Here is a 15,121-nt window from a genome sequence, read left to right as displayed (position 1 = left end):
ATTAAGAAGACAACATTTTGCGATTTTAATTTGAATCAAACAGGGGGTTATTTTTCCTCCCCAAAAGCTCAGAAAAAAAATATGGAAAATTACTTATGGAATTTTTTTTTTTTTTTTTTAATAACTTGTGGGTCCTCTGAGAAATCACAGACAACCACTGTTAATAATTGCAGAAGGTATAGAAAGTAGAACTTCTCTAGAAATAATTTATTGCCAGAATCTGTACTTTTTAAATTCTTTTTAAATTTTGGTGATGAATTAGGGTTTGGGTTTTACTGTTGAATCCTTTCAATTAACATAAATTTAATCCGAACTGATTAATGAAGTAATTTGTATTTTTTTAGCACAATTTGTACTAAAAATCTAAACTTAGTTCATAAGTCAGGGGTTTCCAAATATTTGAACCCAAGAACCCCAAAATAATATGATCCCCTTGCGAGGTCCCTGATTCATAAATGAAAATAAAAAAAAATTAATAAAAAATAAAATATAATATACAGTATATATACACAATACATAATCTCATCTATACTGTGTGAGAAATATTATAGAAAAGCTAGTACTTTTTTCCAAATTATTTTTTGAATATTTTGGGGGTCCTCTTAAAAAAAAAAACAAAAAAAAAACAGACATCCTCTGTTAATAACTGTTAACTGTTTTTTTTCTTTTAGCCACTACTAGAATGATGTTAGTTGTACAAATAAAATGTTGTTGTTGTTTTACTATTAGTAGCATAAAATAATCTGACCTGTCTTTACAAAGCAAAATGAAACAGATTTGATAGATGTTATATTTGTAATATTTTTGGTCTCTCAAATTGCGTTCCCCGAGCGTCCCCCTAAGCCCTGGCATAAGTAACAGTGCTCGGTGATATCTGTATTGTGCACTCACACACCTGTGTTCTGCTCTCTGCAGGCTGGAAGAGTCGAGTTCAGCCCTGTGCGCGCAGATGGAGAGACTCCAGCAAGAGATGGAACAGGAGAGGAAAAAAAAACTAATGCTTGAGATCAAACTGAGAAACTCTGAACGGGCCCGTGAGGACGCAGAAAACCGCAATCGCCTCCTTGAGAAAGAAATGGAAGACTTCTTCTCCACGCTGGGGGATCTGGCTCTTGGAAGCCGTACCAGTGACATTTAATGCAAACACACCCAAAGTCCCCAAATGGACCAGAGCACTCAGGCATCTCCAAAAATCATGTGGACAAATTTTTGTGTTCATCAAATCAGACCTAAAATACAACTAGTTAAAGGCCTTCCAATGTGTACCAGGTACTTTTTTCGAGGAGATTCTCGCCGTTTCAGCAGTGTAGCATTTATTAAAGCCATTTTACACCTGTTGATTTACAGCTATTTCTTTCTGGAAGCTTCAGCTTTAGGTGACAAAGAAACAAATGGAACGTCTGAATCTGATCCTTAAATCAGTTCAAATTATATCATGCATCCTTTGCATGTTTAGGGTTCCCAATAATGACAATTAGAGCAGATTCACTGGCTTCTGCATGTTAAAGGAAGAGTTCACCCAAAAATAAAACATTTACTTCAAATTTACTCACCCTCGGGCCATCCAAGATGTATGAGTTTGTTTCTTCATCAGGTTTGTAGAAATGTCGCATTGCATCAGTGTCTCAGCAATGGATGCTCTGCAGTGAATGGGTGCCGTCAGAATGAGAGTCCAAACAGCTGATAAAAACATCACAATAATCCACACCACTCCAGTCCATCAGTTAACATCTGGAGAAGACAAAAGCTGAAACAAATCCAGCATTAAGACGCTTTTAACTTCAAACAGTCTCTTCTGGCAAAAACACTAGTCTATAATCCTCCAGGGGAAAAAATCCATCTCTGTTGTCTCTCACATCAAAATCCACCCACAGATTTGTTTAGAGCTGTTTTGGCTTGTAATTGTGCTCGATTTGTGCAGATTTCTCTCCTGATTCAGACTTTTTCTCAATATAGGACTCATACTTTAGCTGGGAAAAAAGGTTAAAAGTTCAAAACATCTTAATGATGGATTTTACTTGTGGATTATTGTGATGTTTTATCAGCTGTTTGGACTCTCATTCTGACGGCACCCATTCACTGCAGAGCATCCATTGGTGAACAAGTGATGCAATGCTAATTTCTCCAAATCTGATGAAGAAACAAACTCATCCTAATCTTGGATGGCTTGAGAGTGAGGACATTCTCAATCAATTTCATTTTTGGGTGAACTATTCCTTCAAGCAGACCACTGCCCTACAAAAACATGTCAGTTTAAAATTAAAGTGGGAAAGTGAAATTATTGAGGTCTCACTTTGAAACTGTTTTCTTGCATATTTGGTGGTATCTCGACACTGTCAACGTGACCGTCATTGTGGATCTGGTTGGGCTCATATTTGACCAGAGAGAGCTCTCCAAACAGCAGTAACTCTGCCTTCCATCAGTATGAATCATTACGTCCCGCAGACGCCGGAGATCGTAAGCCCAAAGTAGCGTATCAGTCAGCAAAATAACTGACAAGGGCTTCATGGGAATTGACACAACAAAAACACCTGAAATTTGGGATAAAAAAAAAAAAAAAAAAAAAAGATTGAAACGTGACTTTTGTCAATTGATCGAATTTTATTTTACACTGTTTAAGTGTATAGAAAGACTAGAAATGCTCTGTGGATGTTTCTTAAAGTGAGTGGTCAAAAACTGTCATAGATTGTGTAGACTCAGCTCAATTTCTGAACTGTTTTCCGACTGCATAGTAGCTCATATATTATATATTAGCATGATGGCCGTAGCCTAACGGTTAACTTTCCAGGCTGCTAATATGAATGTTTCAGGTTCAATCTCAATAAGAAGAGACCCAGAAACTGGACATCACCACTGTGCCCTCAAGCAAAGTGCTTCTTGCTGCTCAACATGCTTCAGTTATCAATCCATTTGGATATTATTTGGATTTTACTAAAACAACAGCCTTTACAATAGACTTTAATGCATATTTAGAGTATGTGAAGATGTTATACATCATGATTAGACTATTATACTGCAGTCATACATGACGATTAGACTTCTGTGCTGTGTTGAAATGTTACCAAGTGTCACTGTGGTGGTATGTAATTATTCGCAAAGGACTAAATGAAACGAACGGAAAGGAATGTACCTCTTGTGAAATAAGACAAAATAAAATTGACTGAAAATTGCCTGTCTAATATTATGCATCGTATTTTTAAACAGATTGAATATTTCGGAAGTGAACTCTGGAAGGTGAATATGAATTATTGAATTTTTAATCATGAAAATGTGTAAAATGTTTCGAATTGAAATATTCACAGCTTAAATAAACAACTATGTTGAATTTCAGCCCCTAAAAATGCAAGCACTGTTAATGCAATGCATTATTTTTTTCAGTTAGTGCAATTCAACATGCTTTTTCTGTTTCAAAGACATTTGACATTATTTTTCTTCCATACATTAAATGTTGCATGCACTCTTCCTTAGTATTTTTATTTTTTTTCAATATAAATATCCAAACATCTTTAATCCTCTAATGCTGCTTGTGTGGTGGTAAAAAATTTTTTTTAAATGAAATAAACATTTTAGTTTGGTAATGGTTTAATATTTTGTATTTTTAGGGGATGTTATGGTACTAAATTATATTTATGGAATAGTTATGATCCATTTATTACCTGTTAACCACTCTCTGGGCATAGACCTGAAAATGACATTTCCAACTTAAACGGGCATAAATCTTGAATGTTTTGGAGCACAGACTTAAGTTTGGTCTCTTTTTAAAGAAGACACTTGGCAGATTTTTACATTTAGATATTTTCCAAAATATGTTTTACTCTAAAACTGCACCAATCTAAACAAATTGTGTTCCAAATTTGAGGTTGATATCTCAAAAAATGAGCTTTCAGTAAGATTTTGGGTGCAGTACCAAATGTCTCCACTAGATGAAATTTCCAATGCGGTCATTTTTGACCACGAACCGTTCAAATGAGACAAAAAGCCTAACGCCAAAACCTTTACCAAGTTTTGTACCATTCTGATGAAGTAAAAAAATAAATAAATACAATTTTCCGATCCAAATGGTATATTTACGAAATTGCAAACCATTCGATCCTTACAGTTTCTTTAATTGGTCTTATAAAGTCTTAATTTACCTGCAGAAACCCTTTAAATGTCTTGTATATTAAACTGGTGTGTGTAAAAGCAATGAGACCGAGGAGACGGTTCTGATTCAAACTGGTGTTTATTTGCAGTACATGTACAATTGGTTTCATAAGATCCCAGCGCATTCTTTGTAGTAGTGCACTTCTCAGCATCTGTATGCTGTTTAGTGCACACAGAGCTAGCAATTTATAACTAACTGATGGGCTGGGCATTGCTAGCAAATATTACATACCAGCACCAAATCTTAACACGTTGGTAATTCATGATATTTTACAGATGCTTTTAAACCGGACTTACCAGGATGATCAAAGTCCAGTGGCTAAACATAACAACTTGCAAACATCAGCCACAGATTTTCATTTTTGGTAAGATGGGTTATGTAACATTGACAATATAAGTCAAAGAAAACAAAATGACAAAAAAAACATGAATTTATCTGACAGTACCAAACATATCTCTACCTCTGGGTACATACAACTAATAAGTCTAGATCTATTGATTACAACTAGCATGACAGCAGTGGGTATTGCACATGAACTGTAAAAAAATGAGTACAAAGTCAAATTAAACAAAAAAGATCAAATTTACATTTCAATTCTTTGACTTCTAGGTGAAGTATACATAATGTACAAAACTATACGTTGCCTACTATTGACAATAGTTCACTTTAGAAATAAATAAATAATGAAATCCGTATTAACATCAAATCTTATGGGCAGCTACGTCGCAAAAAAAAAAAAAACCGGTAGAAATTTAGAGTGAGGTAGTTCATCAAAGCCTACTTTGATCTGAATTATAAAATTTTTGAGAGATGAGATAAAAGCAAATGAAAGTTAAAATTCATTAACTTCCCTAAAGAGAGCAAAGAAAAATTAAGAGCACTTAACACGGATAAAACAAAATGCAACTCAAATGAAAGAATATAGTTATGCAAACTCAAACCTTCGGTTCCTACACCTCCCAGCTATCCCGCAAGTACATTCCATAGCACTACCTCATGGGAAATGTAGTTCCCACCTACAGCATTCGATGCAATATCTTGCATATTTCCATAAACAAAATAAAGCTGCAAACCATATACACATACCAACAATGTTCCAATTTGCTAGTACTTTGATGAAAGACCTTGCTTGAGGAACCGTCCCTTTACAGATCATCTTCTCAACATGCCCCGACCTTTCAATCGACATCATACTTCCAATGCACTAGAAAAATAGACACTCCAACATGATATGAACAGTATTACTTTGAAAAACCTCACCCAAATTTCTTCACCTCTCTAATCATTCAGGAATGAATGCTGGACTCAGGCACTTTCTCCATTTTGTAAGCAAAATAAAAACCGTAGATATTAACCCAATGATGAATGGCATTTCCAAATTTAGCAGTGGATTTAGTTCATTTAGTATGTAGAGTTTACACTAGTATTGTAAACACAATTACATTCCAAAACACATTTTTCTAAACATCAGAATAAATCTGATACTGATGGGCTATTTTTTAGCCTTAGACAGCCATAAAAAGCAGTAGTTCCTTTGGGATCCACTTTGAACCTCCAATCTAATACGTCTTCATTCATTTAGCATGATTGCTCCATCCAAAACAACGCTATTAAAAATCACCCCCCGAGAGCGGTTTTTTTTTCTCATTGCGTAATGAATAAGATCGCATTGGTAGACGCAGTTTGGTAGTAAATTCATAAGTACTAGAGTACAAGGCCCTGTTTACACCGGGTATTAAGACGCGTTTCCGTCGATCTGATCACAAGCGGACATCGCTAAATACAGGCGTGAAAGGGGTGTTAAATGTTTCGAGATTGTCCACTTTTGAGCACTTCCAGAGGTAGTCGAAAACAGCCACTAAAGACCGCCTGCTCTCCGATGATCATTTCCTATCCGTTAACCGGCAACATTAGAATGTTAAATTAGATTTAAGTTACAATGGATAAGTGTATGTGACCCATTAAAAATAGCCTAAATGTTTTTCTCTTCAGTGGTTTAGTTTTGCATGCGCATTAAACAACAGAAGAAATCAGAATAAAATGACATATGATAGGAATAAAATAAACAGGCCTACACAAAATGTGTTTCAGTTAAATACTTAACAAATTAACAAAACAAAAGGAACAAAAAAAAAAAAGTCTGTTTTGTTTCATTTTTACGGCTGCACCACAAGTTTAAGGAAACCAAGACGGCTGAAAGCGCCTCCTGTTTGCTTGCTTTACTTTGCAAAGGCACAGTTTTGTTGTTATTGTGAGTGTACATAAATAAAAGTAAATGCTTTACAGCATCAAATTATGTCTTACTCCTATTTTTATGACCAAAAATCACAGAATGTTGTAATTTTTTCCGCTGTGATATGGAAAATCTCTGTGATCGCGCCGTAGCCTCTCACGCACACAACATATCATTTATAGCACTGCTAGCTGTTTATAGGCCTGTGTTGTTTATAACGAATGCCGTTATAATTTGTTTTATTTTATAATTATACACTACCAGTCAAAAGCTTTTGAACAGTAATATTTTTAATGTTTTTTAAAGCATTCTCTTCTGCTCACCAAGCCTGCATTTATTTGATCTAAAATACAGCAAAAGCAGCAATATTGTGAAATATTTTTACTATTTAGAATAACTGCTTTCTATTTGAATATATTGTAAAATGTAATTTATTTCTGTGATCAAAGCTGAATTTTCAGCATCATTACTTCAGTCTTCAGTGTCACATGATCTTCAGAAATCATTCTAATATGCTGATTTGCTGCTCAAAAAAACATTTATTATTATCATCATGTTTTTCAGGTTTCATTGATGAATAGAAAGAGCAGAAGAACAGCATTTATCTGAAATAGAAATATTTTGTATTATAGATGTATTTATCATCGCTTTTGATCAATTTAAAGCATCCTTGCAAAATAAAGGTTAGAAGAAAAAAAATTCACAGCTTTGATCACAGAAATAAATTACATTTGAACATATATTCATATAGAAAGCAGTTATTTTAAATAGTACAATTTTTTTTCAATTGTGCTGTATTTTGGATCAAATAAATGCAGGCTTGGTGAGCAGAAGAGAATTCTTTAAAAAACATTAAAAATCTTACTGTTCAAAAACTTTTGACTGGTAGTGTATATATAATTTTTTTTTTAATAAAATTACTATAATTTTGCAGCTAATTGTATTTTCAGATCTTATTCTGAAAAGATCTTTTCAGATCTTATTCTGTTCTGAATACTGGTAAAAATTAAAGGATTTGCTGACAACTTATAGGTGACTAATGTTTGTTTGTTTTTTTCTTCTCCCAGCAAAATTTTGATTGATATATGTAGCAGAATTTTTTTTTTTTTTATCCATGCAGCAAACGTTTTAAATATAGCTTTGGGGAAAAAACGGCGTTTGGCTCATATGTAAATTGCACAAGCTTATTTCACAATATTAGATAAAAAAAAATCAGAAAAAGCCCTCCCCTCAAAAGAACAGAAGTGGTCAAAAGTGGACAGAAGAGATGGATTAAAACACCAGGTGTGAATCCCTCGTCTACTCGTGATCCGATCGACCTAAACAGGGCCCTTGAAATCAAAAGCGCTTCGTATGCATGGGCCAAATACCCAATTTCAGTTTCATATCATATAATGAAACGTTCAAACAAGACCTTTACATCAGGCTGTACAGTGTTGAAGTGTAATGAAAGCTGTGGGTTACTGTGTTTCAAGTTGAAATATGTACAGACTAGATTACCTACGGTGACATTTGAAAAGCCAAACGTGTTTTTACAGAGAGAATACTATGTGAAGTCAGTCGTGCAATGACATTAGAAAGCGAAAAGAGTAGCTTACAGACCCTAAAAGCACTTTAAAAAGTGTTTCTGTAAGACAACCAAATAAAACGTCCATCTAAAATCGTGGTTACGTACACAGGTCATATTAAAAACCATCTCTGCCGCTGAACACACTGCGATTTTATACACCACTGACTCCAAAACAGCAGTAACAGTGAGGAAACACTCATTCATCCAGGAAATGGATGTGCCGTTTAACGACCCTCCACTAACTAGTGACTCTCAAAAAAAAAAAAAACATCTCAAAAATATATTCCCCATTCATCTTTACAAGTAAACTCAAATCATTCCACATCCAAATGGCAAGATGCCGTAGAAGTAGCTTCAATCAGATGCAAAAAACTAAAGTAATCAAAGAAATGCTGGTTTGGTATAAGAGCTTTGAAGATGCCCTCAAAAACTCTTACCTCCGTTCTCACACTTTGTCAATTCAAAAGAACGTGTGAGTTTGAGAAAGAAAGGAGGACGTGTTTCCAGACTGGCGTGACGGGTGGATGCGGATGGAGGAGGAGGAGGAGGATAGTCATCTGCAGCAGCCCAGCGGTCCTGCGGGCGCCTCCTGACTGCTGTCTGTGTCCGAGGTCAGTGTGGGGTCGGTGGACATGGACGAGACGTCGTTTGTGGAGGACGAGGACGTCGAGGGCTCATGGGAGTCATTGCTCATTGCTGCACCTGTGCTATGAGAAACAGAAACCATTTTTATCAGCCAGGTACTGCTGAAACACTGTAAACGTTGTTGCTACAAATATACCCCAGCGACTTAACACTGCTTTTGTGCTCCAGGGTCACATATGTGGCCTTTCACACTTCAAACTGTAAACCCAGACTCGTTTTAACCAGTAAAAATACTGCAACATCTTTACAGCATCAGTTTGCTTCAGAAGATTGGCTAAGACATTAAGATTTGTTTCCTCAAATTATATTTATGCTTAAAAGAAACATCAGGTAAGAAAAATAAACACAATTCAAAACATATTCTCTGAAAACAAGTCTTAATAATGTTGCTTTTCAAGTAAATGTATCTTGAATTAAAGATTCATAAGTCTTGAATTAAGATGGTTCGACATATTTACTAGAGTAAAAACTGATTGAAAATGGTAAATTTATTCATAAATAATAATTCATAAAAATTTTAATGAATTAACCCTAGGTAGTCAGGTTTTGAGATTTCACCCCATATATATGTAAACCCTGGATTGATGTTCTTAATTGAATATTCACAGTCAATAAGGTTTATTGGACATTATATGAACTACTTTCTGAGCAAGAATTAATTTGCTTGACATTTAATTGTTTTACCATACGGCATGTGAAAATGCTTCTGACTTTAAACCTGAATATAAGCGGCCCTTAACCTGTGCTTTAAAAAAAGATTAACCCAGGGTTAATGTTGTGTGAAAAGCCTAAAGCATAAATCAAGGAGGAAACTAACCTAGCGAGGCCGGCTGTCCTCGGATAACCCCGTTTTTCGTTCGTTCCTCCAAGTCCTGCACTTCCTTATATATCAGCTCTGATCAGGGAACAGATACAGAAGAGCTCAAATTACATCAAGAAACTTTTTTTGCACTGATGCCATGATGTATAATCTTATTTCACTTTGTGTCCATTAAGATCCAAACAAAACGAGAAAATAATCATGCATACGAAAAAGCTTTCATTTGAAAAGAATGTGATTTAATGGAATGCAAAAATAGGCATTATCAGATTGTAATTTAATAAATCAATGTTATTAAATAAATTAAAAGATGTTCTTCTTTGTTGAATTTCCTTAAAAAAAAAAGTGCTAAAACCTATATACACACACACACATACATATATTATGATATATACAGTTAGCTTGATATAAAATTAGTCAATTATTGAAATTAGCTAATTAATTTTGGTCATACCTTTAACTCACCAGAGACTAAATATTATGATTTTATGACAATCAATGATTTAAAATAAAAAGCGCACCTTTCCACTCTTCCACTGTGTGTTCTCTCTCATCTAGCTGCTTATCCGTGATCACCGGTGGCGGCTGAAACCGAGCAGATAAATGTCAAACAGATACGTCACAAAGGAAAGAAAACAAGACGTCAGGTGCTCCATCAGTCCTTCTCTCTGGAGGGTTCATGCAGCGCAAGCTCCCATCTGGACTCTGAAGTCAACCAGCACCAATAATGAACACTGAAGCACTCACCGCTTCCACTTCTGACGGGTCGTACCACACGTTGATGTAGGGGTGCTGGAGGGCCTCGTCCACCGAGATTCGTTTAGACGCATCTATTACCAGCATTTTGGATAACAACTCTCGCGCTTGACTCGCTGCAAAATAATTGCATTTAAATCAGGACCTGAATTGAGAGGAAATTCGCCATAGACAATCATGCTGTTCTTGGATTACTGCGACTTGATGAGAGTTTAATGAAGGGAAACAAACAACAGTGTGCGTCTGGAGAAGCCAAATTGAATTGTGAATTGAAGGCGCCTTTAAATAAAGCAACGAGTCATTAGTAAGTCATGGATTACAGTAATTTTACAATGGTTAAAGATCGCATGCATTGGCTTGATAAGCACAGTTTCCCGTGTCGACATATTTCATTTTGAAACAGGAAGGGTGGCACATTTTAAAGAGTTCAAGCCTTTTTCTATATAGCCAATAGATTAGAGCTGCAAACTATGGAGTAGTAAGAAGATATACTAAACACTGCATACACTTAGGGCTGGGTATTCAAGCAAAACACATTAGCCTAGCATCATTAGTCTAACTCTTGGTAGTTTATTGCATCTTTGAACATGGCTCATCCAATCAGAACTTTCCATTTCTAATAGCAGGCTACAAAAATCAATATTTACAGAGTAACAGAGCACTATAAAACAACAGAAAGCTTTATGGCAGGTCTAAATGTTAAAGACGTATCCCTCACCTTTCAGTTTGTTGTGGTCGGAGTCTGCAGGGAAGAGCACGTCTGGGAAGAGCTTCTCAAAGCTGTATCCAGCATAGCGGGGCCGGTTCTCTACGTAAGTCCTCACGGACTGGTTGAGCTTCAGCATGAACTCCTGAGACGGTGTGCCCAGCTGCTCGATCACCTTGTTCCACTGGTCGATGTCTTCAGATGACATGCTAAGGAAAACTACCTGACTGCCAAGTCACATATATAGAATGTTTCACTTTGAGCTTTAATTAAGCGGTTTACCTCTTTAATTTTACCTCTCGCTTAATTTAACAATGACTGTAGCATGTAAAATTTCCCTGATCTGGCGTGACGTGTCAAGTCTTTTTCAGCATCGTTACTCCACTCACTTTCACCACTGAAAGTGAAAATGTTATATTAAGACAAGTGTGTCTGTGTGTGTGTGAGAAAAATTATCAAAAATTATCAAAATCTTTAAATGTTCAAATATTAATTTTTTTTTAAAGTGTTAAAAAATTATTTAATTAAAAATGTTAAATATATGTAAAAAAAAATATACACATATATTTAACATTTTTTATTAAATTATTTTGTACATGTTTTTTTGTTTTCGAAAGCAGTCTCTTCTGCTCACTAAGGCTGCATTTATTTGATCAAATACAGTAAAAACAGAAATATTATTACAATTTAAAATAACCGTTTTCTATGTGAATATACTGTCTGTAAAATGTAATTTATTTCTGTGATCAAAGCTGAATTTTCAGCATCATTACTCCAGTCTTCAGTGTCACATGATCTTCAGAAATCATTCTAATATGCTAATATAATATATATGGCAAATTAACCTTCAAAAAAAGGTGGTAGAATAAATTATATAATTAATTCGAGAGAAAATATGCATAATGTCACCTAAAAAAATCAAATATGGAAACCAATATATAATGAAATATATGTATGCATAATTAAACGGTTATGGGTGTTGTGTAATATGTAAAATAAAAAAATATGTATTATTAATTTTTTATCTACTTCGCATTTATCTGTAAAATGAAAAGAAATACATTAAAAAAATGCTGCTTAGAGCTGCACACACATGAGTAAAAAAGTTATGTGGAGTGGGATTTTTACTATGGTCAGGGTTAACCAAGTGACTGAATAAAACTGTCTTGACACTTTCATGTGTAAGGAAGCAAAGAGTTGTTGTTGTTTTTTTTTACATTCTATTAAAATATTACCTTTTTATTAACCTTCTTTTTTTATCAGGTCTCGCACATCAATGACAAAACACATAAAGGGTAAAATAACTAAAAAAAAAAAAAACCCCAAGCAAACAAACACACACTCAGAATGGGACAGTAAAGACAACCAGGTAAGGATACGGTCTGTGCCAGGAAACAACACACTACCTCTGACCATTTCAGCCATGATGCAGCCAACAGACCAGACATCAACTGAAAAATGAAATGACAACCAAATTAAAGTGCCAAAAATCTTACAAATGAAAAACAATAAAACAGAAATACAAGCACACACACATATATATAAGGAACAGGGTGCATTGATGTGCATGCAACAGAGGTGACAGGTGCATGCAAACATCTCAGTGTGCGTCAGGCAGGATCACAGCCCGATAATCCATAACCCTAGAGGCCCTACTCTTCACAAAACAGCACAAAATCCAAGCAAACAACTAGAGGCCGAACAAGGATACAGTCCCTCCCTGGAAAAAGGATTTTGTGCCGCACCATCTCTGCCATAATGCAGCCAACAGCCCAAATATCCACTAAACCAGTGTAGCATAGAGGAAAAAGAGAAGAAATAAGCAAAGCATAAAGGGCAGCGCGACTGCTTGAGATTTTTCCATGCCAAGTTTTCCTCAGCGCTACCATCCAGGACTAAACGTCAGCATTTTTGGCCTTCAAATTGATTTTTGCACTGCAGCGAACCACTTTCACTTCCCCAAGTAAGACTCGGTGACTAATGCTTTTCCTATCTAGATGCTCAGTGCTACAGGCAAACCCATCCAGTGTGCTTATGCATGCAGAAACCACTCCAAACTAGTTCAACTGGATGAAAGAATCCCTCAAGGGGCTTTAACGTTAAAACACCACAGCCATTTGGTGAGATTGCGGTTGTTTTCAGCAGAATGGTGTGGATGTGCTCGAGTGGGACCCTTTACGTGGGCATGCTGCAAAGCAGTGACATCAGGTTAGCACTCACCATTGGCTTGGTAACCCATGCCCAGAATGACCTCGGGAGCACGGTAGTAGCGCGTCACCACGTAAGGAGTCATGAGGAGGCCGGTGGCGGCTGTCCGGGCCAGGCCAAAGTCGAGGATCTTCAGCGTACAGTCTGATTTCACTACTATGTTACTGGGTTTCAGATCCTGACAAGAGAAGAGGTCAGGGGTCAGAAGGGACGTCACATTCTCACAGGTGGGAATCTGCACTGTACGGTTTGAAAACTAGGGCCTTGCATTTTTTTTCTCCCAAAATTTTGTTGTTGGTGTTTTTTTTGCTGTATAAGAGTTACATTTAAATAATTAAACTTATGCAATTTTACAACAGTTTAGTAAAAATGTAACAAAAATTACATTTTTAGTGCCCTATGAACTTCAAATTCCATTTTATTTTTCCCTAATTCTGTGTTTCAATATTTCTGGACTCTGTTTTAATGGTTTAATTAAATTCTAATCAATGGTCTAATCAATTGAAACTTTAACAATTTAATAGTTTTTTTTTTAAATTCGTACAATAATAGGACCCTCTGAAATATTGTATTTTTGAGAAATTCTCAGGGGTCAGAAGGGACGTCACATTCTCACAGGTGGGAATCTGCACTGTACGGTTTGAAAACTAGGGCCTTGCGTTTTTTTTTTTCAAAATTCCGTTGTTGTTTTTTTGCTCTATAAGAGTTACATTTAAATAATTACACTTATGCAATTTTACAAGAGTTTAGTAAAAATGTAACAAATTACATTTTTAGTGCCCTATGAACTTCAAATTCCATTTTATTTTTCCCTATTTCTGTTTCAATATTTCTGGACTCTGTTTTAATGGTTTAATTTAATTTTAAATAATCAAAAAGCAAGTCTAATCAATTGAAACTTTAACAATTTAATAATTTTTTAAAAATTCTTACAATAATAGGACCCTCTGAAATATCCTGTGTTGTCTATACTATTTTTTTTCTAATAATGCAAATTTATACTAATAACTGTGGTAATCAAGAAAAAATATATTTTAAAATGCAATTAAATGAAAATGTAACAATTCCTTTTATTTTTTGGCAAACAAAGTGCTTCACAACAAATGTTTACTGTTAAAATTAAAACATGGAAGAAAATTGTGTAATATAACTTAAAAAAAAAAATCATAGAGCCCTTAGAAACATGGGTTCAGTTCTAAAAAGCTTGTGAGCTGCACAAGAAAGCTGTAGTAAATAATTGGCAGCATAATTATGCTGTCTTAATAAAATATCTTATTTTGGCCAAATTTTAATCACAACAGAGTAGAGGGAAATGTTCATTATAAATGTATTTCAAGATAAATATATAAAGTGCTTAAAATATAGATACAAAATAGTTCCATTTAATTTAAAAGTAATTGTTTATTATTATTATTATTTGCTTTCTATGTCATTGTGTTTATTAAGGCAGGAGTTTACAGTGCTTTTGGAACCCAAAAGGTCTGCAAAATATTTGAGGGAAAAAAAAAATACAAAATATATATTTTAGGGCGGTCAAAATTCTGAAAAACAATGAATTGTATGTTTTTGTTTTAATATTCCATATATATTTCATAGATTTTTAAAAATATTTCTGGTCAGAAATCATGTGATTAACTGCATTTTTTAAATTCTATTGACAGCACTAGTTTAGTGTTAAAAGATAAATGGGTTTATAAAATATTGACTCTTGTAAGTGATCATTCTATTTCGGGGTCCTTAGCATCAAAACGCTTGAAAACTCCTGTACAAGAATATCAAGTCATTAGTTTAACAACGTGTTAAAACTCAAACTCTATTGACAACCACTGAGCATTAGTCTTTCTTGTGCTTTTACAGAGGGAGAGCTTTTTATATTTTATGTATATTTTATATATATGTATAAAGTAGACAGCAATCCAGTTCATTAGGCTTTGAAATATAGCAATACAGTGTCTGTACTTCTTGTTGCTGCTTGATGAAGTTGAAGGACTGGACTGGACTGTTTGTGTGTGTGTGTGTGTGTGTTTTTGTGACAAATG

The 15,121-nt window shown here is 34.9% G+C and overlaps 2 protein-coding genes across 4 annotated transcripts in view; one reads left to right on the top strand and one right to left on the bottom strand.

Moving 5' to 3' along the window:
• The window catches only part of arhgap22b (Rho GTPase activating protein 22b), a 26,806-nt gene extending 25,373 nt beyond the window's left edge, over nt 1-1,433 (top strand). The window contains exon 10 of the mRNA XM_016513283.1: nt 916-1,433. Coding sequence (XP_016368769.1) covers nt 916-1,138 — 223 coding nt within the window. The 3' untranslated portion in view covers nt 1,139-1,433. The remainder of the gene's footprint in view (nt 1-915) is intronic.
• Nucleotides 1,434-7,417: 5,984 nt separating this feature from the next.
• LOC107709004 (mitogen-activated protein kinase 8-like) overlaps nt 7,418-15,121 on the bottom strand; it is a 17,855-nt gene continuing 10,151 nt past the window's right edge. The window contains exons 6-12 of one of the 3 annotated variants that reach the window (XM_016513400.1): nt 13,095-13,260; nt 12,586-12,657; nt 10,887-11,069; nt 10,160-10,284; nt 9,934-9,997; nt 9,410-9,487; nt 7,418-8,649 (exon numbers count right to left, since the gene is read on the bottom strand). In XM_016513400.1, coding sequence (XP_016368886.1) covers nt 8,501-8,649; nt 9,410-9,487; nt 9,934-9,997; nt 10,160-10,284; nt 10,887-11,069; nt 12,586-12,657; nt 13,095-13,260 — 837 coding nt within the window. In that variant the 3' untranslated portion in view covers nt 7,418-8,500. Of the gene's footprint in view, nt 8,655-9,409; nt 9,488-9,933; nt 9,998-10,159; nt 10,285-10,886; nt 11,070-12,253; nt 12,326-12,585; nt 12,658-13,094; nt 13,261-15,121 lie in introns of all 3 variants that reach the window. The other 2 variants (XM_016513399.1, XM_016513401.1) reach the window with 2 other exon arrangements.

Source organism: Sinocyclocheilus rhinocerous, unplaced genomic scaffold, assembly GCF_001515625.1.
Source record: "Sinocyclocheilus rhinocerous isolate Xijiao unplaced genomic scaffold, SAMN03320098_v1.1 scaffold24, whole genome shotgun sequence".
Lineage (NCBI taxonomy): Eukaryota > Metazoa > Chordata > Actinopteri > Cypriniformes > Cyprinidae > Sinocyclocheilus > Sinocyclocheilus rhinocerous.
This window is presented reverse-complemented; position numbering and strand designations above follow the sequence as displayed.